Source organism: Takifugu rubripes, chromosome 7 (assembly GCF_901000725.2).
Source record: "Takifugu rubripes chromosome 7, fTakRub1.2, whole genome shotgun sequence".
NCBI classification, from domain to species: Eukaryota; Metazoa; Chordata; class Actinopteri; order Tetraodontiformes; family Tetraodontidae; genus Takifugu; species Takifugu rubripes.
Window position 1 is genome coordinate 11,799,221 of NC_042291.1, and position 18,181 is coordinate 11,817,401.

At 44.9% G+C, this 18,181-nt stretch overlaps 5 protein-coding genes across 8 annotated transcripts; 1 reads left to right on the forward strand and 4 right to left on the reverse strand.

The window, feature by feature from the left end:
• Positions 1-415: 415 nt before the first annotated feature.
• LOC101065353 (axonemal dynein light intermediate polypeptide 1-like) lies at positions 416-1,965 on the reverse strand. Its single transcript, XM_003966044.3, has 6 exons — positions 1,912-1,965; positions 1,549-1,643; positions 1,305-1,474; positions 1,017-1,195; positions 674-838; positions 416-594 (listed from the first exon to the last, which is right to left on the reverse strand). Exons 1-6 carry the CDS (start codon positions 1,933-1,935, stop codon positions 559-561), a joined length of 669 nt encoding a protein of 222 aa, XP_003966093.2. The 5' UTR covers positions 1,936-1,965; the 3' UTR covers positions 416-558.
• A 407-nt stretch (positions 1,966-2,372) lies between these two features.
• Positions 2,373-5,279, reverse strand: LOC101065584 (axonemal dynein light intermediate polypeptide 1-like). 2 transcript variants are annotated; one of them, XM_029838962.1, is made up of 8 exons: positions 5,228-5,279; positions 4,889-4,972; positions 4,380-4,471; positions 4,138-4,307; positions 3,962-4,027; positions 3,849-3,904; positions 3,502-3,666; positions 2,373-3,422 (listed from the first exon to the last, which is right to left on the reverse strand). In XM_029838962.1, the coding sequence occupies exons 1-8, from the start codon at positions 5,249-5,251 to the stop codon at positions 3,387-3,389; spliced, it is 693 nt and encodes a 230-aa protein (XP_029694822.1). In that variant the 5' UTR covers positions 5,252-5,279; the 3' UTR covers positions 2,373-3,386. The 2 variants fall into 2 exon arrangements, with proteins under 2 accessions (XP_029694822.1, XP_029694821.1); XM_029838961.1 differs by having other exon boundaries at positions 2,377-3,422; positions 3,849-4,027.
• A 710-nt stretch (positions 5,280-5,989) lies between these two features.
• Positions 5,990-11,530, forward strand: cdcp1a (CUB domain containing protein 1a). The gene is made up of 9 exons (XM_011605517.2): positions 5,990-6,253; positions 6,841-7,044; positions 7,130-7,486; positions 7,571-7,939; positions 8,510-8,701; positions 8,864-9,226; positions 9,306-9,662; positions 9,867-9,954; positions 10,042-11,530. Exons 1-9 carry the CDS (start codon positions 6,190-6,192, stop codon positions 10,400-10,402), a joined length of 2,355 nt encoding a protein of 784 aa, XP_011603819.2. The 5' UTR covers positions 5,990-6,189; the 3' UTR covers positions 10,403-11,530.
• clec3ba (C-type lectin domain family 3, member Ba) lies at positions 10,871-13,192 on the reverse strand. The gene is made up of 3 exons (XM_003966047.3): positions 12,902-13,192; positions 12,225-12,323; positions 10,871-12,152 (listed from the first exon to the last, which is right to left on the reverse strand). The coding sequence occupies exons 1-3, from the start codon at positions 12,999-13,001 to the stop codon at positions 11,752-11,754; spliced, it is 600 nt and encodes a 199-aa protein (XP_003966096.1). The 5' UTR covers positions 13,002-13,192; the 3' UTR covers positions 10,871-11,751.
• A 535-nt stretch (positions 13,193-13,727) lies between these two features.
• fez2a (fasciculation and elongation protein zeta 2a) lies at positions 13,728-18,150 on the reverse strand. 3 transcript variants are annotated; one of them, XM_029838345.1, is made up of 10 exons: positions 18,081-18,150; positions 17,211-17,755; positions 16,402-16,510; positions 16,129-16,248; positions 15,923-16,052; positions 15,541-15,815; positions 15,379-15,459; positions 15,184-15,259; positions 15,045-15,110; positions 13,728-14,471 (listed from the first exon to the last, which is right to left on the reverse strand). In XM_029838345.1, exons 2-10 carry the CDS (start codon positions 17,540-17,542, stop codon positions 14,455-14,457), a joined length of 1,206 nt encoding a protein of 401 aa, XP_029694205.1. In that variant the 5' UTR covers positions 17,543-17,755; positions 18,081-18,150; the 3' UTR covers positions 13,728-14,454. The 3 variants fall into 3 exon arrangements, with proteins under 3 accessions (XP_029694205.1, XP_029694204.1, XP_011603907.2); XM_029838344.1 differs by having other exon boundaries at positions 18,008-18,125; XM_011605605.2 differs by lacking the exon at positions 13,728-14,471 and adding an exon at positions 14,481-14,865 and having other exon boundaries at positions 18,008-18,125.
• Between the last annotated feature and the right edge of the window lie 31 nt (positions 18,151-18,181).

Below are 18,181 nucleotides of genomic sequence, written 5' to 3' on the forward strand. Positions count from 1 at the left end.
TGACAGTGGCAAACGCATGTGGAATACAAGATGTGGACAGAAAAGGCCTGAAACTGCCCACTGCTCAAAGTGAAGCCGAACCCTAACCCACAGGGACTGTTACAGAGGCTATTAAGGTGTGAGCTGATATTTGTGTGCACATCTGGGTCACCTTTATGGCTGATCTGGTGGGTGATCTCTGGCCAGGATCAACATTTAGAAAACATGGCCCCCATGCTCCATCCTCTGGTGATGTTTTCTATAGAAAATAAGAAAACAATGCATATCACCTCGCGTCCCTTATACAACGAAGACCGGAGCTCCCTGTCGATTGGTTTGCAAACTCCAATCAGCTCATGAGGTGTGTATTCACAGTTTTGGAATATCTGTAACAAAATGGGATCTTTTCTGGAGCACATGATCACTTACACAAAACCACAGAAGTAAGGATTTTATTTTGGTGTTGTTTGCTTTTTTTATTAAGGAGCTGGACGCATTATTTCAGTTTCATTTTGTTTTTGTCCATCCCTTCCTTTTTTGAGATTCAAGATGAGATTGAGTCCTTCTTGTTCGATGAATTTACTTCTTTGGTGTAACCATTTTTACCAGTTGCTCCTGAATAAGGAAACAATTGTGAGGGTTATTAATGGCATTAAATATACAGTTACTTCAGTGCTATAAAAGAAAACGGCACCATGAGTTCCTGTTTGGTCGTCTTCAGGGCCTCAGTCTCTTCAATGTTCGTCTTTTCCACCTGTTGTTGTCTCTCAATCTCTCTCGTTTCAATTTCAATATTTTGGGCTGTTTGTTCCGTCACTTGCTCCTCGAGTTCCTCATTCTCCTTCTCCAGATCAGAAATCTAGTTTGTTATATGTCAGTTAGATGTAAGCTTTAAGCTGGATAAACATGCTGAACTGTTGTCCTTGCAAAATCTTGAAAAACAAACTACTCAATTTTGTTTAGATCACTAATACACTAAATTTTTTAAAGATCCTGCTATAATTCAATGATTTGGTTATTAAATTCAAGCGCTTAACTCTTTTCTTCATTTCAGCCTTGCACTTGTCTCCCTGCAGTGCTTTCCTTATGCCAAAGGCTATGCTGCTTTCATAGACAGTCCTGTAGGCAGCGATAGTCATCTGACTCTCATCTCTGACGCGGGAGAGAAGCAGACCCCTCTCGCCACAGTTAACGGTCATCTGTCTGATTATCTCATCTAACGAAAAAGGAACACAAGAGTTAGGGTGAGGGTTTAACGCCTTGTAACCCCTAACCCTAAAGTCAATCCCAACCACAGAGGGGTTTACCCCCCGCCACCTCCTTACCGAAGCACTGGGAATAAAGCTCGCTACGTATGGGGCAGATTCCTGTGTGTCTGGCATGTCTGATCTGTAACTCTGTGTTCAGCAATTGTTGTAGCTGAATGACATCGGCTCTGGTAGAAGGTGCACTGGACGCGCGCTGCATCCACGTGCCTTTTCCATCTGACCATTGCCTAGAACACAATTGGTTGAGAATCTGTGACCGCGCATTCTTATTTTTTTCTACCAATAAGCTGCTGAGACATACTTGGGTGGAAAGATGATGTTCAGAATCTCTTGATTACTGCCCCTTTTGTGGACAGCCATCTCTTTTTCGGATGGTGGAGAAGGGGAAACCCTATCCTGGAGTAATGAGAATTTCATGTTACATATTGTGTTGCTTGCACTTATTTTAATAGCACTCAAGCAAGCAGGTGTCAATAAAAATACATTTGTATTATAATTAAATTATACATAATATAATTGTATATCATGACAGGGCACTGCATTTTTAACAGAGAACACACACAGAGAACACATGTATCGATGTGAAACCTACTAGATAGTAGGAATGACCGTTATAGAGCAACTGTGCACAGACTCAGAATAATGGCTTTTGTCAACATCTTACCTTGTTGGATTTTGTGCTTTTCATAGTTTCTGACTGTTTATATGAATAAATACGAGTTGTACAGGAGGTAGTTACAATATAATGTAAAAAAGTTGTAATTTAGTAAGTTGTCTTGAATCAAAGCTAATTTGACTTTGGATCATTGATAAGATCAAATGACAAAGCTTGAATTTTTAACCCTTTGATGCTATCTGTGCACCAAAGCTTTTCCCTGTATAAAGTAACATCTTTACTCTGCCAATGAAACCGCTGTCACGCGCTTCTGGGATGCAGACACACAGTGGGTGCTCAGTATCACATTATCACTAGAAACTACTGCTATTTTGAGATGTATTTATATAATGGGATTTTTACATTGTAGAAGATAAATGTGGCATGATAGAAAGAAGAGACGTGAGGCAAGAATTCATGGCTTCAACTTTACTTAGACTTGGCATGATACTACAGTCATTGAGCACAGGATAATGGCAATATTATCAGCATGTGTACCATCAGGATTTTGAAATTCATGGGTTTGTACAGCGTCGTTCCCCATTGAACAAATTGGATTGTGCCACTTTGTTTGATCAATGAGGAATGAGCCATAATTCTTTCTTCATGCTTCTTATTTGTATTGTTTTACATTTATTTGCTCTGATGTGAATTATTATGTGAGAATGTGATATTGAGAGGCGTTTATTGGCTGAAAAAAACAACAGTTCATAACATGAATAATATTACTTACGCACATCTGCTGTCACAAGTCATGGTCATCTCCCACATGGACTACTGAGCTACCCTTCAAATGTGCGTGGTGAAGCTGCTCTAGATGGTCAGCAATGTGGCGATGGGTTTGGTCTTCAACCAACAAGTGGACCCATGTTACTTTGCTGCTTATCTAGTTCCCCTTCCTACCTGTAGCTGCCCACATTAAGTTCAAGTCACTTAAGCTGAGCCACTAGCTGGTCCTGCTCCCTCTGTCGTGAACAATCTTTCAGAGCCCACGCTGCCCATCATCTGCTGCGTTCTGCACATGAGGGTCTCTCCAGACAATCCAGGGGATTTTCATACCTTGTTCTCCAATGGTGGAACGGCCGCTCGAGCTTTGACAGAGCAGATGTGACCCTCTCCTCCTTCCAAAAGGTCTTGAAGAGCACCTGCTCTTCTAACAGCACATATCTTTCTCCTCCTCTCTGTTCTCTCTTCCTCTCTTTTATTTCTCTCCTGTAAACATCCCCCTTCACTCCCTCTCCATAATGCTGCACTAGCAGTTGCACTTGTATCCGGTGGTGTAGGCCTATAAGGCAGTATTTTTATTTACATTGGTCTCAGTTACATTGTAGCTTGATTGCATGTCTCACTTGTAAGTCACTTTGGATAAAATGTGGACACTTAATATCCCTCCGTCCACACAGTGATGAGTAGAGGTTTGCGTTTGTGACCTGTTCTTTTGTTGAGATTCAATATGAGACTGATTCCTTCTTGGTTGATGTTAGTTACATCTTTGGTGTTAAAACTTTTAGCACTTGGTCCTGAATGGGAAGACAGTTATAAGAGTTATTAATGGTATTAAAATAATGGTTACTTCGTTGCCATGACAGGAAACGGCACCATGAGCAGCTGTTTGATCCTCTTCAGGGCCTCTAGCTCATCTTTTTGCCTCTTTTTCTCCTGTTGTTGTCTGTCAATCTCTTGAATTTCAATTATATCATTTTTAGCTCTCTGTTCAGTCACTTGCTTCTTCAGCTCTTCATTCTCCTTCACCAGATCAGCAATCTAGGGTTTTAATAAGTTAGATAGATGTAAGCCTTTGACTATCGGGTCAACAGTTGTCATTTGCTAACCCTAACTCTTAAACAGTACTCTCTGCTGAGTAAATAGCTGAGTAGTTCAGAGATTTAATCTTTTAATAAATGTTATAAGATAAAACTATCTGAATTTAGGGTCTTATGCTTAACTCTTTTCTCCTTGTCAGCCTTGGCCTTCTCTGCCAGCAGTGCCTTCCTGATGCCAACAGATATGGAGCTTTCATAGAGATTCATGTAGGCAGCAATAGTTAATTGACTTTCACCTCTGACACGGGAGAGAAGCAGACCCCTCTCACCACAGTTGACGGTCATCTGTCTGATCAGTTCATCTTAACAAAAAAAAGCGAAGGAGTAATGTGATAAGAGTACGTCTTCTGTATGTTGGTCTTGAAGTATTATCTGAACCCCAGAGGCGTTTATCCCCCCGCCACCTCCTTACCGAAGCACTGGGAATAAAGCTCGCTACGTATGGGGCACATTCCATTCTGTCTTGCATGTCTTCGCTGTAATTCTCTGTTCAGAGATTGTTCGAGCTGAATAACATCGGCTCTTGTAGAAGGGTCACTGGACACTCGCTGTATCCACGTGCCTTCTCCATCTGACCATTGCCTAGAACATAATTGGTTGAGTATTTCTCATAGTGTAACATTTTTTCCCTACCAATTTACTGTTGAAACACACTTGGGTGGAAATATGGTGTCCAGGATCAGCCAGTTGTTGCTCTCTCTGTGGACAGACTCATCTGAGCGTGGAGGAGAAGGGGGAAACCTCACCTGTGGTAATTTGGTAGGATTTCATGTTAAATGTTTCATGTTATTTTGTTGTTCGCACCTGCAGTAGGTCTTGTGTGCAGAAAAATATGACAGTAATAGTAATTATTAAGTAAAAGTTCTTGATCCAAGTTGAAGTGTCTTCTGAATGACAACTTCATTTGGATGGAAAAAAGTTTATTTTCTTGTTAGCACAAATTATGAAATCGAAATGCTGGGCTTCTGCGTGGTCACATCAGCCACACGTCTCTCTTGATTGCCTAATTTATCGCCGCTTTATGTTAATAACACCCTGAGGATGTTTTTTTCTTAAAACATAATGCTTAATATTCTGAATGTACATTGACTAAATATATTCATGTGCTTATTAAATTGTTTTTCTCCAAGTTATTTAATAAACAAAGAAATGAAAATAAAAACCTTTGTTGATTTTTTCAGGAGAGTCTGGCTGCAGACCTCTGGCTTCTGGTCGCTTCCTGTGCATGCTCCTCCCTCAGGTCGCCACTTGTGTCAGGCCCGAAAAAAGGCGTGAGAAATTACCATAAAATTGTGTTGGAGGCACCTTCGTTGTATTTATAGACAATGAATCCACTTTGTAACACAAAAAGCATTTTTCTAAAATGTAGCACACTTTTGTTTAAAATTTGCAAACACTTAGATGTTACATCCACATTGACATACAGCAGATTGTGTAATGTTTTGTGCACCTTGCATTTCATACAGCGATACCAAAATAAACATATATCGTTAATATTTTACCTCATATTTTCTAGTTCTTTCCATGGTCGAAATTAATGCAAACTATAGAGGGAAGTTGTAATACAATCTAATAATGTATGTTGCTTTGAATCAAAGGTATTTTAAGCTTTGATCAATGAAAGATCAAATTTGGCCATGACAGGTAACAAATCTGTCCGACCAAAACAACGTCTTCTCAATTTATTGCATTGGGCCAAATATTTGCAGAAATATTGAGTTTTCACACTGTTCCGGGTCCAGATGCAGATTTTGGTGACTACACAAACTGTGGTCTGTGAAATGTAAATGGTGGTCTGTGCACCTTGCGGTTCATGCAGGGGTGCACAGCATTATAGCTGTCTATTTCATTCTAACCTGTTAACCTCAGGTCTGCCCAATATCTTCCTCCTAGTTAAAGTAATAAAACAATATTCTCCCAATTCTCTTTTACATTGATGGTAACTGTTTTTTAAAAGGTTATATTATATTTACTGATGTATTGGTTAAAATATATTGTGTATACTAACATAACACCCAATTTATAAGGTTACAATAGCAAAACGATCAGGTTTATTTTATATTTTAAAAAACCCTGATCAACCTGTCAAAGCCTTCGTGTTGGCACGGGGTTGGCAATAAGAACAAACGTGCCGCGAGCTGGTTAGCAAATGGCCAAATTGTTGCTGATATATGGAAAAATGCGCAAAAAAGAAATATTTTTTCCGGAACCGACACGAGAGGGCGGAGTCTCTCACCTCCCTCACCTGTCAAAATGGCCGCTCTGACCACGCCCAGTGGAGGTGACCACGCCCTCACTGGACATTTACGCTGAGCAGAGTCTTTAAGGAAGTGGACCGGTGGGACAAGAAACCGATCTGCACGTATACAGGAGGGAAAATGTGGCGCAAGAGGGCCGAAAGACGTTGAAAAAAGCTTCGATTTCAATCAAATTCAAAGTCAAATTAATAGAAGTGTCGGACAGTATGTTCTCATTAACAGCCAGCCATCTGGTTTTACTGCTAACAATCATTCTCACTGCTGTTTCAGGTAAGGTACAGTTTAATCATTATCGAAATGTGACGGATTTTATCTTAAACATCTCTAAAAATTTAACTTTGTTGATTTACATAGATTTGCTCACTCAGTGCTCTATTTAATAAGCTGTAATTGCTTTCGATATGGGCGTTGGTGAACAGCTGGGACTTGAATACTCTTTTTAGTGGCTGATCAATAATTTGATAGGTAATAATTTACTTCACTGGCTTTTTAAACAGTTCTTGTCTAGATCAGACTGAACCGGATCCAACAATTTCATGCATCATTTCCAGATCATCTCAGTTTCATTTCAGAAGCCTTCAGAAAATCAAGTGTAAACTACATAAACACAGAGAGAACAGACTATGGCTAATGTGTGCTGGCAATATTTACTTCAGACAGGCTTGGTAAATCACAGGAGTGTTTCCAGGATCAAGTTAGTCATTACAGCTTCGTAAGCTGTGAATAAAAAAAACAAAAAGCTTAAAATAAACGAAACGTCTTGCAATCCGATTGCAGTTAAATTCACAGACAGATTTCACATCCACATATAATTCTGGCTTTAATCTGCATGTTTTCTGCCATGTCCTCATGTTCAGGTGTCCAAGCGCTGACCCTTGCCCCCGAGAGGGGCAGCACGATCAGGATCAGGAGTCGTCAGGTCAACGGTTGTAAAGTGTGCACCGGCTCTGGACGCACAAAACTGTGCAATACTTACTTAGAGGTGAACGCTTCTCTGACGGTGGCGTTTGACTGCAGCAGACCCGAGGACGTGTTCAACGTGGAAATTGTGCGAAACATAGGTAAGAGGGGGTGAAGTCAAACAGAGCGTTTACTGGGAAGCTGGGTTTATTGTGTTGACAGTCAATCTGATCAAATGTCTTTCAGAATGTACTACAAAGTCGTGCAACAGCCACATCGTCCTGGCCGACTCCGGCCCGCTGGCCTTGGCGCGTTTCAACCGCAGGTTCTCGTGGAACCTGAAGTCAGCAAAGGCCTTTGAAATAGACTTCTCTGATGGGGGTCTGAGACAAATCAAAGTGACAGACAGATGTCCAGATGGACATAGCTACACCCTGCAGGCCTTTCAGGCTACAGGTGGCGTGGTCATCGGTAAATACTGCAGAGTGGGCCGGATCGCTAACGTCCAGATCCTGAATCAAGGAGACTTTTCTGTGGACATTCCAGCAGGAGAGAAGCTGCAGAGGGCTCAGTTTGATGTGCACCTGGGTGATGAAATCAAATGTGAGTGGTTTTAAATGCAGGATAACCACTTTTCTTTTGTGTTTCAGGTGATATCATCAGATTTCTGATCTTTCCGTCTCACAGCTCTTGCTAGAATTACCCTGATGCTGCCAAAAGGGACATCGTCCCTGGAGCTGCTGTCTCCGAACTACCCGGAAAGTTTCCCTGACGATGACGTGATGGAGTGGTACTTTGAGGTCCCGAATAAACACAAGGTGGCGGTTCGGTTGGAGAGGCTGACAGAGCCGGTCTGTCTGAAGAAGAACACTGCGGTGGAGTACCACAACAGGGCCAGGGGCGCAGTGGTGGTGGGACTGGCAGCCCCTCAGCCGGAACAGAGACAGGGGAACTTCACCCTGACCCTGAGGAACTGTGAGATGGACAGAAGAAGATCTGGATCTTCTGGACTCGCCGTAAGGCTCCTGGTGTCTTCTTCAAGTGAGAGTTTCCCAGGTGTGTCATGGAATCTTCAGTCCGTACCTAAAGTATCCATACATCTAAAATTATATGCTGAATATATACATCCTTCTTTATATATTTACTAGTATTCTACATTATATTCCATTGCAGTGTCCTTGGACACTAAATAGAAATGCTGATTTAACGTTTAAACTAAATTTTGTGTCCTCAGTACTGACAGAGGGTCCATTGTTCAGAGTTTATCGTGGGTTTTAAGGAGATTTGATGTACATGCTGTAGCAGGTGTGGGATTACTAAATATATATGCTGATTTTAAGTTGTCCCATCGTGTTATAACAAGGACGAGCACTGAGCAGTCAGGGTGTGACGGAGAGAACCTCGGTGCGGATGAGTAATGAAAGAGGGGCTCGGTGTAGGGGAGCTCAGAGATTGCCTCATCACTGAGTCACAGATGACATCTGAGGCCTTTTACCTGGAATCATTACTAGGAATTACCAGGAATTTACAGAAATCACACGTCTGCACATACTCGCCATGAACCTTCCAAACATCGTCCTGGTGCGTGAGACAGAATGAGACACATTATGTTTTGTTTCTTTCTAGTGTCTTGTAATGTGGACGTGGGCGAACTGGGGGTGGATTCTCTTCGTGTTAAGAAGATGAGGCCGACGTCTCAGTGTGAGATGAAGGTGAACTCTGTTCTAAAGGAGGAGGTCACCCTCACGTCGAAGGCTGACGTGTCTTTTCAAGACTGCCTCCCTGAAGATGTGCAAATCACTGCTGAGACAACCATAGGTAAACCCACATTCCAGCGCTTAGCGGCAGTTTTCTGTCCTGGAGAGTTACGACAATCCATTTTTATTGTAATAGTGAGATTTTCTTACTGTATCTAGAAATTCTTTGCCTTATCTCAACGGAGGCCGTCCATTCTGATGTGCTGATGTGCTTTTATATCAGTGTGTCGTCACCTCAAAGACTGTCCAAAGACTGCGTCCCGCCTGGTGATTCCTCTGCTCCCAGCCTGCTTCCCTGCCCCTCTGAGCAACATGACTTGGACTGTCAGTCCTCCCCGCCAGGCCACAGTGGAGCTGACCAGTCCTCAGGGATACATGAGGCAGTCCTTCCCTGATCAGCCGTGCAACGACAGCGTTGTTATTAACCTAGAGGAAGACCTTGGCACCATTGGACAGTTCTGCCCCCAGGGAGCCATCCAGAAGATCCAAATCCACCACTGTAACGTGACCGTCACTGTGTCCCACACGGGGGGTAAAAACCTCTCCGAACACGTGATGAGCGCGTTGATAAAGGAGGAGATATCTGGTAAGAGACTGATTCAAATGAATTTAGTCAAAACATTTTTACAGTGAGATCAAATTTTTTTTTTTTACTTCCTTCCAAGAAAGATACATCGTCACCGTATCTCCAAAGAGGAACACGCCCGTCTTTTTGGCTACTCCCGGCTGGCCGTCGGGAATGCAGGATGACTCCACCATCTCCTGGATCGTCTCTGTTCCGGAGAAAATGGAGGCCCACCTCATGTTCTTTAACCTCAGCCAGCCCAAATGCCACACGCGGCACACCAACATCAAGGTCCTGCAAATCGGCCACCGAGAGGAGGTCTACAGCCGGCGGGAGGACGAGGAGGCCGAGAGCGAGATCACCGTGCCCGGCAGCTTTTACCTCAACATGTCCAACTGCAGGCCCGAAAGAGGTCACTTTAGCGTCATCACCAAGATCACCCTGCAGAACAGCATCAGTAAGAAGACAGTTTATGTTTGAACAAAGGCTCCAAACCTTTTCAGTTCACCTTTCATTAGGGGTTAAGGGAGTCAGGTCACAACACCAAGGGATGATTAGGGTTCGATTCCCCTGAGAATGCAACCTGCCGTGGCCGACATTTTAGGGATTTGATGTTGTTGGACGCGGTGTTGCATTTATTTTTTACTTTTGTTGACTATAGACCGTCTCCTGAGCATCGTCCTGAGCGTGGTGGCCGTCCTGTTGGTCATTTTTATCATCGTGCTGATTGTGGTTTGCGTGGTAATTAGGTGAGTGCTTTTTTTTTTTTTAGAGTTTGGCCATAATTATTATTCACAGGTTTTGTAAACTCAAATGTATCTTTTCCACTTCAACAGGAAGAAAAAGAAGAAACTGAGTCATCAAGTGTCCATCTACAATCCAAACGGCACCAGCTTCCTGCCGGGACACAATGGCTTCCCAGAAACGCGTGAAGACGACGATCACGTGTACACCTCCATCGAGGACACGCTGGTCTACACCCACCTGCTGAGACAGGGGAAGGAGATCGACATCTATGGAGAGACTGACACTTACCGGCCCTTTACAGGGCGCACGGAGGCGTGTAAGCCGCCTCCGGCCCCCAGCGGCAATGACCAGGGCTTGGTGGACAATGTGATTTACCAGACGGACGGCCAGAGTGAAGTGGAACACTCCCCAAATCTGGGTCCACGGTTGGAGCCGGAGGGAGGGAACTGAGATTGGATTCATCCTCATATTTTTCTTTATATTTTTCACTCTTCTTGTTTTTTTTACTCGACCCACCGGAGCTTTGGGGGATAAAGGATTGCCCGGCATCTGTGCGATAACTCGATGTCCAGCCTTTGTCGTTTGCCTCCAGCACAGTTTTGCAGCGCAGACGCAGGAAGCGACCCTGCAAACTGCATTTTCTTTCTCAGGTGAAGATGAGGGGAGCTTGCTGATTGAGATCATTTCCCAGCATAAACTGTACGTGGCTTCAAAATGTTTACACTTGGGAATTCTGGTTTTCTTATATTGCGTTTGTGACAGCAGTAATAGGTCCTTTTTCCTGGGCTAAAGTAACATTAAAACAATTTTATACTGTTAGTTGTTATTTGAAAGTTGACAAAAAAATTTTTAAAGCTGCTGCTTTGGTAAGAAGCTTGGACCTTTAATTAGACAATATTAGAAGTGTGACGTACATTGTCAAGTTACAAAACAAGCCAAAAAATGTTTTTATTGTTTCACAATACAATTTATACATTAATAGGATATTTTAACTTTAATTTGGATATTTCAAACAATTATAGCATTGATTTCAGCAACACGTTAAGTCTAAAAGGAGGAAATTAATCAAATCATGGTCGGAGTTGAAATGTCGCTCCCGCAGTTCAGTAAACGAACTGCAGAGGGAGACAAAGTCCACATTTGTCTGTTTTACTGGACTAAAAAAAAGAAAGTAAATTTCCTGTCATAAATATTATGACAATAAATATGCAGTCCGACTGATTAGAGTTGGATGAGTACAGGATCAACAAATGTGGTGCTGTTCATGTTTTTAGGTTTCCGTAGTGACGCCCAAACATCCTGAATCTGACGTAATCCCCCTTTGGGTGGGTAAATGATCCTGAGTGCAACACAGGAACAAAATTACCATGACGAAAATTGACTAAGTCATTGTCATCTTTTTTTTATTAACTTTATACAATGTAATGTCAGAAGAAAAATTTGACAAAACTGCTAGAGCATAAGTCAAAAATCAACTTTGTTTATACTGTATAGAAAGTCATTTTAAAAAGAAACAGGAGAAGCCATCCAGAAACCAGTGATGTTTACCTTAATAAAAAGAAAAAGTAACGTTTTGAACATGAATTGAATGTAATTTCTCCCTCTTGCTCCTTTACTGGCATCCCAAATCCCAACAACCATCATGTATTAACATCAGAATGGCTTAGAAAGGAAAAGCTTATGAAAAGATGCATAACATGGACTATTAACGCATAGCACAGGCCATCCTCCATATATACTTCCCTGCGAGCGGCATGTTGATGGTGTGATTATCTGATGCTGACTTCAGGACTGGTCCCTCAGACGATGTTGAACTCGCACACGGAAGCCTTCTCATCCCGGCAGCTCTCATCGAACCACTTCCCGTTGGCCGTGGTGGAGAGGATGGCGCAGTTCTGGCTGCGGCCTCCGTCTGGCTGCAGGGTGATGTCTGTCTCCCAGTTCTTGAAGCGTACGTTGGAGCTTGAGTGGTCCAACCACTGACCGTCAGTCACCACATCATTGATGCCCAGCCAGATGTGCTCCTCTGGGCCGATGCTCTGGCGCACGTAGTCGTAGAGCTCGTCATTCTCGTATCCTGAGGTCGGCGTGCTGAGGACCCCTCCTTTGGCGATGCAGTCTTCACTGGCGGCATGAAAGGTCCTCTTCACCGGATCAGCCAGGAAACACTTGCCGATTATCTTGGTGCCTCGCAGACACACTGAGGGAGAGAAATGGATCAGGTGTCTAATGGGTAGTGTAAAATAAATGTACAAAAACATATATACGGTACCTGTCTGTAAAGCCTGCTGCTCTTTCAGTAAGTTCAGCTCTTGAGCAAGGTCATTAATCTGTTTTCTCAGCTCCTCTATTGCAGAACTGTTGGCAGAGTCTGTTGAGAAAGTGCCAAAAATATTAGAAAGCAAGTTTCAAATGGAAAAGGAAAATATGAGGATTATAAATATCTGGCAAAAATAGGATAATATTTTAAGACTATTTACTGCGCTAGAAGCTATCATACAGTACACAATAATATAATAATTACATTAGGGTTGATTTGATAATGTCACACGAATCCACTACTAAATGCACAGGTACTAAGAAGGTATTTATAACAATTTATTCATAAATCGAATTATTATGTTGACACGGTTACAGCCAACTTTAGCGTGCTTACACCGCCACCTAACGGGCAACCTTCGTAATTAAAAAAACATTCCTAAAACCGCACTGGTCACCAGGTAATCAGGCGTGTAACCGTGAAACCTCCTGCTCAATCCTCCATAAAAGGTCACCCACGGGTAACGACTGTCTGTTGTCAGTACATTGTGGTTCATTTTATGTACAGTAACTCGCGGATTAAACTGATCAAGACGATGATAGAATCTATTTTTTATCTCTGTTGTAACCTGAGAATAAATTTTCTGAGGTTTTCATAACCCATGCATGAATGTTAACGTCAAACCCTACCTTTCTTCCCATTCCGTCTCTTCTTCTCAGCAGTCTGCTGCAGCGAGCTGTGTGCCAGTAGGAGAAGGCAAAAGATAAATCTGAACCATCTTCCATTCATGTTTGAAGATTTCAAAAGGGAGAAACAAAACGCCGAAAAGTCAATGTTTTTAGGGGGGAAAGCGACACCACAACGAGCTGCTGGCAACTAGGAGCCTGACAAAAGTGTCTAACACACACAGAGTAGATGGGGAAATCTTATCTGAGAGGGAACAAATGTTTTACAGATGTCTAACAGACGTTTGTTTTGCTATTGAAAAGCTGGATGGGGAAATATTGTGGAGGGTTTAACAGCCTTCAGACAAGCATGACTCAAGTTCCATGTGGTCATCACTAAACCACATGTGTGTGTGAGGGTGTGAGCTTGAACTTCAAAGGCCCGATTGAAGGCGCAGCACCTGGGTAGGTGTCGTTTATGGTAGAAGTTTAAAAGTTCATGTTTGTTGTGCAGTCGTGAGTCTGTTGAACCAGATTTGTTACATAAACTGATGCTAAATTCTTTCGTAATGAGCTGGTGCCTGTGGCGATCCCGAGGCTCCAACCAGCCAGAGGTTTGGGTGTTTTGGTGTTTGCCTCATCCAGTCCACATCTGGAAGTCCTCAGCGAGCCGGACTGGCTGCAGCTGACACGTGGCAGCAGATAATGGAGGAACAACCTTTGTGAATGTGATGTTTCTGCAACCAGTTAAAGTTTCTCTCCCCGCTTACGGTCATCGCGTGTGATTCCTGTTCAAGTTCAGTGTACGGGTCGCTGGGAAGAAAACACGCTGAGCTGAGAAGAACCGAGTGCTTTTTAAAAAATATATTTGAAGCAAAATACTTGCAAAAAGAAATTGACAAAATGGAATTCTGTATGAAGTCCAGAAATGGGACATTCATTGAACATCATTCAGTTGTGACGTACAAAAGTTACAGCAAAGGCAGAGCGTTGATATGAAGGAGTGTGCACGCTGTCCTGTGAACACACCTCCAGGGCGGCGTGCAGGAGTCACAGTTCAGCCTCTGCTGCCTACATCCGGATGCATAGTTAGGTCATTTCAGCGCAGGCGTCAGCAGCTGGGTTAGTAAGACATTTGTTTGCTTGCTTGTTCTGATAAAGAATCACGTAACTGGTTCAGTCATCTTAAGTCCAAAAGGCTAAAATAAACACTTAGGTCACGAATAAGTAAACTTATTTTTTATACATCTATCCTGCTGCTGTTTCTCTTCCTGGAAATTAAGAAAAAACGTTCAATATCCCCAGATTCGCTCTTATACTACTTATACTCTGTGCATTTATTGCCTGCTCAGAGATCGTTAAGCACCGCACATAAACACTAAAACCTCGACCTGTTCGAGCCAAAAAGAGCAGAGGCGGACGCACGAATCACACAAGTCAACGCAAACAGAACTACAAATAACGGAGGCAAAAGGAAACAAAGACACCACGGAGAAAACGTGAGGGAGGGTCTTCGCTCTGATGCCGTCTCCGTCCACCCGAAGCTTCGGCAGAGATGGGGGCGCCGTCCCACTGGTCTACGTCGGGCAAAGCACTGTAAAAACAGCAGAGGTGAACGGCCGCGCCACTAAAGATGGAGCACACCAGAGGAATAACAGGACACCAACAACAGGGTAAATCCTCCTGGAGCCTCGCCGGAGGTTAACCTTTAAGACTCAAACCAATTTCTGAATAGGGTGGGTGGGGTTTAACAGATTTAACGCAGCTTAAATCTGCTAATATCAACATCCACAGTGTCTATGGAGCTGAAAGGTGCGTGGCAGCAAGTCATTGCAAGGATCCACTGTGTGGCCGTGGCCAGAGGGGAGACGTGAGACAGGACAACGTCGGGGGTGTCTTGGTGGGGGGGGGGGGTCACTGTGAGCGACACAAAACAACGGTGCACACAGGCTGACGTGGGAGTGCTTCACAAACCTCTCACACCAGAGCTGAGGCCGCGAGGAGCAGAGAGACAGAGAAGACGACAGCATGAAAATGTGACAGTCTGACATCAGCAGCGCAGATGGTTGGAGGACCCCACCGAGGATCTCAGGGGATCACGCTTAACTTTGCTCCGTTAAGAAATATAATCCCTAAAAAAATAAAAACCCCACAAAATAAATCTCACCTTGAAGAATGTAATCAGTTAAAAGGCCGGGCACTTTGTCGCTGTCGTCTCTCATCGCCTGTAGAACTGAAAGGCAGAACGCAGTCGTGAGTGGATCGACCCGATCCGGGCGATGCCCCGATAGCGTGAGGAGACCTACTCTTGGTCAGGATCTGGAGATCCCTGAGTGAAGGAGGTCGTCCCTTTTTCTCATAGGGAATGACGGTGGTTAAATACTGTCAGGCAAAGAAGGAGAAGCATAAAGGAGAGCCGAGAACATCGTCATCCATGGTGGGGAGAGGAAGAGGAAGATCAGCTGAAGGGATCAGCTGAAGGGATCAGCTGAAGGGATCACCTGTGGTTCGCTGCAGCTGCTCCCAAAGGTGTTCCGGAAGCTGCTCTGAATGGCCGAGGAGAGCGCCTCCATGCTGAAGCGCTGAGGAGGAGAGAAGGACAAAGAGGAGATGTGAGAGGCAGAAGCTCCAGTGGCGCCGTCGCTGAAACAACAACGGCTCACCGGCGCCGGCGACTTCTCCGCGCTGCCCTGCGGCGTCCCGGCTCCACCCCGGTGATTCCTCTCCCTCCTCTTCCTCTTCATCAGCTCCCGCTGCTCCTTCTGACGGTTCTGCACGTCGATGAGGGTGGAGATGAAGGTGTTCTTCACCTCCTTCTCAAAGTCCAGCTCATCTCGCAGGGCCAGCTGCTGCACCAGCTCCTCAGAGAACCTCCTGATGTCCGTCTCCGTCCCCTCCAGATGCTCATTGAGGTTGGCGACGCTCAGAGCCCTCAACCCTGGGGGAGGACGCAGAAATCAGCTTAGAGCACAACTGCGTGGCATTACTATGTTAATGTTTTCAGAACCTTGTTGAAGGGAGGGAATCCAACTGGAACCCACTCACTCTTCTCAAAGCTGGGGCTACTGGTGGCCCGCCGGACCTCCGCAGACACGGCGGAGAGGCCTGAGCGAGGTGGGTGGTCCGCCTCCACCCCAGGGGAGTCCTGCATTATTTCCTCTATCTCCTCAATCACCTGCAATGGAAGAGAAACAAAGATGAGGTCCAGGTCTTCTTTCTGCGCGGTCTTCTCCCGCCTGCGTGGACCTGACCTGCTCGGCGGTCAGGAGCGGCTCCTCGGCGAGGCAGGACACGATGATGGAGTGCATGTCCAGCTGCTCCCTCAGCTCCTCCTCGTCCGACGGCTCCTCGGCAGCGACCGCGACCCTCCTCTAGTCAGAGACGGACCAGGGGGAGGGAAATTAATCAAGGCGCTAAAACCCAGCGCAACAAGCATCAGGAGATTTGTGCCACGGTTTTGGGGGGGGGGGGTGGGGAAAGAAAGGAAAGTGGGACAGTTAGATGGGAGGGGCGGCGACACTCACAGGCTGCTCCTTCACGTTGACTGCGGGGGTCCGGAGGCAACAGGTTTGAGACTGTTTCCAGTCCACCGGCCTGACGAGGCCGTAGTTGCTGGTCAGAGCAATCCACACTCTGGGGGGGGGGAGAGGGGTTCAAATCCAGAGATTTGATTTTAGGACAGATATCATGTGATCACATCATCTCAGGCCCTTTCGTGACCGCGCACAGAATTACTTTTAGATGCCATCCACATCCACAGACCTTACACTCGGATTAAACTCTTCTCCGGGGCTGAAAGCATAATCCTATATTGAATGTAGCGTGTAGAGCACACCGCAGATCAGGGATTACGATGAGGATTCTTGATTCTGGAGGCGTCACACGAGTCTTTTCATCTCAGCTACACTTTAAAGACAATTCAGTATTCCACGGGGAGGACAACAAAACCTAAAATGAACTCCTAATGTCTCCTTTGCGCTTTTCTGCTTTTAGAGTCAACAGGAAATCAAACAGGCCTTTGAAATATTAATAATAAATTCAGATGCACTATAGTTTAGGATAAGCTAAAGGGTTTTTAGCAAGGAGGTGGCGGGTGTATTCGATCTTTTGGGGTCCTCACAACGATAGTGATATTCATGACGTCAGACATGAAAGTATGTATGTGTGTATGTATGTGTGTGTGTGTGTGGGGGGGGGGGGGGGGGGGTTGTAATCCTGTCAGAACAAATGTTCCAATTCCAAATAAAATAATTTCATCTATCTTAAGAGTCTCCATGTTGAAACCGTCGTGCGTGCGTGCGTGCGCGCACACGCACCCAGTGAAAACACTCACTCGTCATCCTCCAGCAACGAGTCCTCGGAGATCGAACTCACTGGGTCAGCCGTGTCTGTCCTGGCGTGAACACTTCTGAAACAAACCGATATGGTCTCGTCCAAATGCTTCGCCGCGTCCTCCGCGCACGTCAAAGCGACGACGTGCGCGGGCGAGGAGCTGCCGCCGTGCAGCGGGGGGACGCCGCTGCCATCCCGGGCGCGCAGCAGAGCTTGTGTCGCTTCCACCGTGGCGGTGAAGCGGTCCTTCTGCGGCCGCCACCTCGGCTCTGAAAAGCTGGAATCATCCAAAACCGACGCCTCGTCGTCGAAGTGCAGCAGCGATGCAGCCATGTCCTCCGCCGGCCTAATAGCCGCGGGTTACAGACGGGTATTCTGGGGGACTGGCAGGCCTCAGCATCCTCTCTGCGAGCCCGCTCCCTTCCACCATAAAACAGGCTGATCCAGACAGTATGGCCGCTGCGAGCCTCCACCGACTGAATAATAAATGACCAGTGCAGCAGATCAAGTGTCCGTGAGGTCCTGAGAGCTTTCTGACAGCATAATCTGATAGAAAGAGAGAGAGAGAGAGAAAACACACACGTTTAGGTTAAACTGACATCTAAAAGAGCGATGTAATAATTCTGCATGCCTGTTTTATAGAAATACAGGAAGCATATACAGTGACAAAGAACTGAGCAAATTGGTGGGAACGAGTTTCCAAGATTCTTATTTTATTTTGTAGCGTTTGTTTTGTTTCCAGCGAATTTATTTTCCGAGAAGAAAAATAGTGTTGAGCAGGAATTGGAATGCACTGACCTTTGATCCTTGAAAGATCACGTTTCAAAGCCTCAGTGATGCTTTGATGTTTAGACTAATTGGTGAAACTTACTGTCGCGCGAGGCCAGACGTGCGTGGTTGGGATAAATCCAAATGACTTTCACAGACAAAGCGCAAATTTGACAATTTTTTAAGGAACAAAGCGACCTCTTG

Bases quoted from the DNA above. Each gene is read 5' to 3' on its own strand.
- LOC101065353 (XM_003966044.3), bottom strand. From the start codon at position 1,935: ATGAAAAGCACAAAATCCAACAAG. The intron at 1,644-1,911 runs GTAAGATGTTGA...TCATTACTCCAG, and splicing joins AAAGCACAAAATCCAACAAG to GATAGGGTTTCCCCTTCTCC. The intron at 1,196-1,304 runs GTAAGGAGGTGG...CTTTTTCGTTAG, and splicing joins GCTTTATTCCCAGTGCTTCG to ATGAGATAATCAGACAGATG.
- LOC101065584 (XM_029838961.1), bottom strand. From the start codon at position 5,251: ATGGAAAGAACTAGAAAATATGAG. The intron at 4,973-5,227 runs GTAAAATATTAA...GCCTGACACAAG, and splicing joins AAAGAACTAGAAAATATGAG to TGGCGACCTGAGGGAGGAGC. The intron at 3,423-3,501 runs GTGCCGTTTCCT...CTTCCCATTCAG, and splicing joins GGATCAAACAGCTGCTCATG to GACCAAGTGCTAAAAGTTTT.
- cdcp1a (XM_011605517.2), top strand. From the start codon at position 6,190: ATGTTCTCATTAACAGCCAGCCATCTGGTTTTACTGCTAACAATCATT. The intron at 6,254-6,840 runs GTAAGGTACAGT...CCTCATGTTCAG, and splicing joins CATTCTCACTGCTGTTTCAG to GTGTCCAAGCGCTGACCCTT. The intron at 7,940-8,509 runs GTGTGTCATGGA...GTTTCTTTCTAG, and splicing joins TTCAAGTGAGAGTTTCCCAG to TGTCTTGTAATGTGGACGTG.
- clec3ba (XM_003966047.3), bottom strand. From the start codon at position 13,001: ATGAATGGAAGATGGTTCAGATTTATCTTTTGCCTTCTCCTACTGGCA. The intron at 12,324-12,901 runs GTAGGGTTTGAC...CTTTCTCAACAG, and splicing joins GAGACGGAATGGGAAGAAAG to ACTCTGCCAACAGTTCTGCA. The intron at 12,153-12,224 runs GTACCGTATATA...TCTCTCCCTCAG, and splicing joins GCAGCAGGCTTTACAGACAG to TGTGTCTGCGAGGCACCAAG.
- fez2a (XM_029838345.1), bottom strand. From the start codon at position 17,542: ATGGCTGCATCGCTGCTGCACTTCGACGACGAGGCGTCGGTTTTGGAT. The intron at 16,511-17,210 runs GTGAGTGTTTTC...CCCCCCCCCCAG, and splicing joins TCGTTGCTGGAGGATGACGA to AGTGTGGATTGCTCTGACCA. The intron at 15,816-15,922 runs GTGAGTGGGTTC...GTCCTCCCCCAG, and splicing joins TAGCCCCAGCTTTGAGAAGA to GGTTGAGGGCTCTGAGCGTC.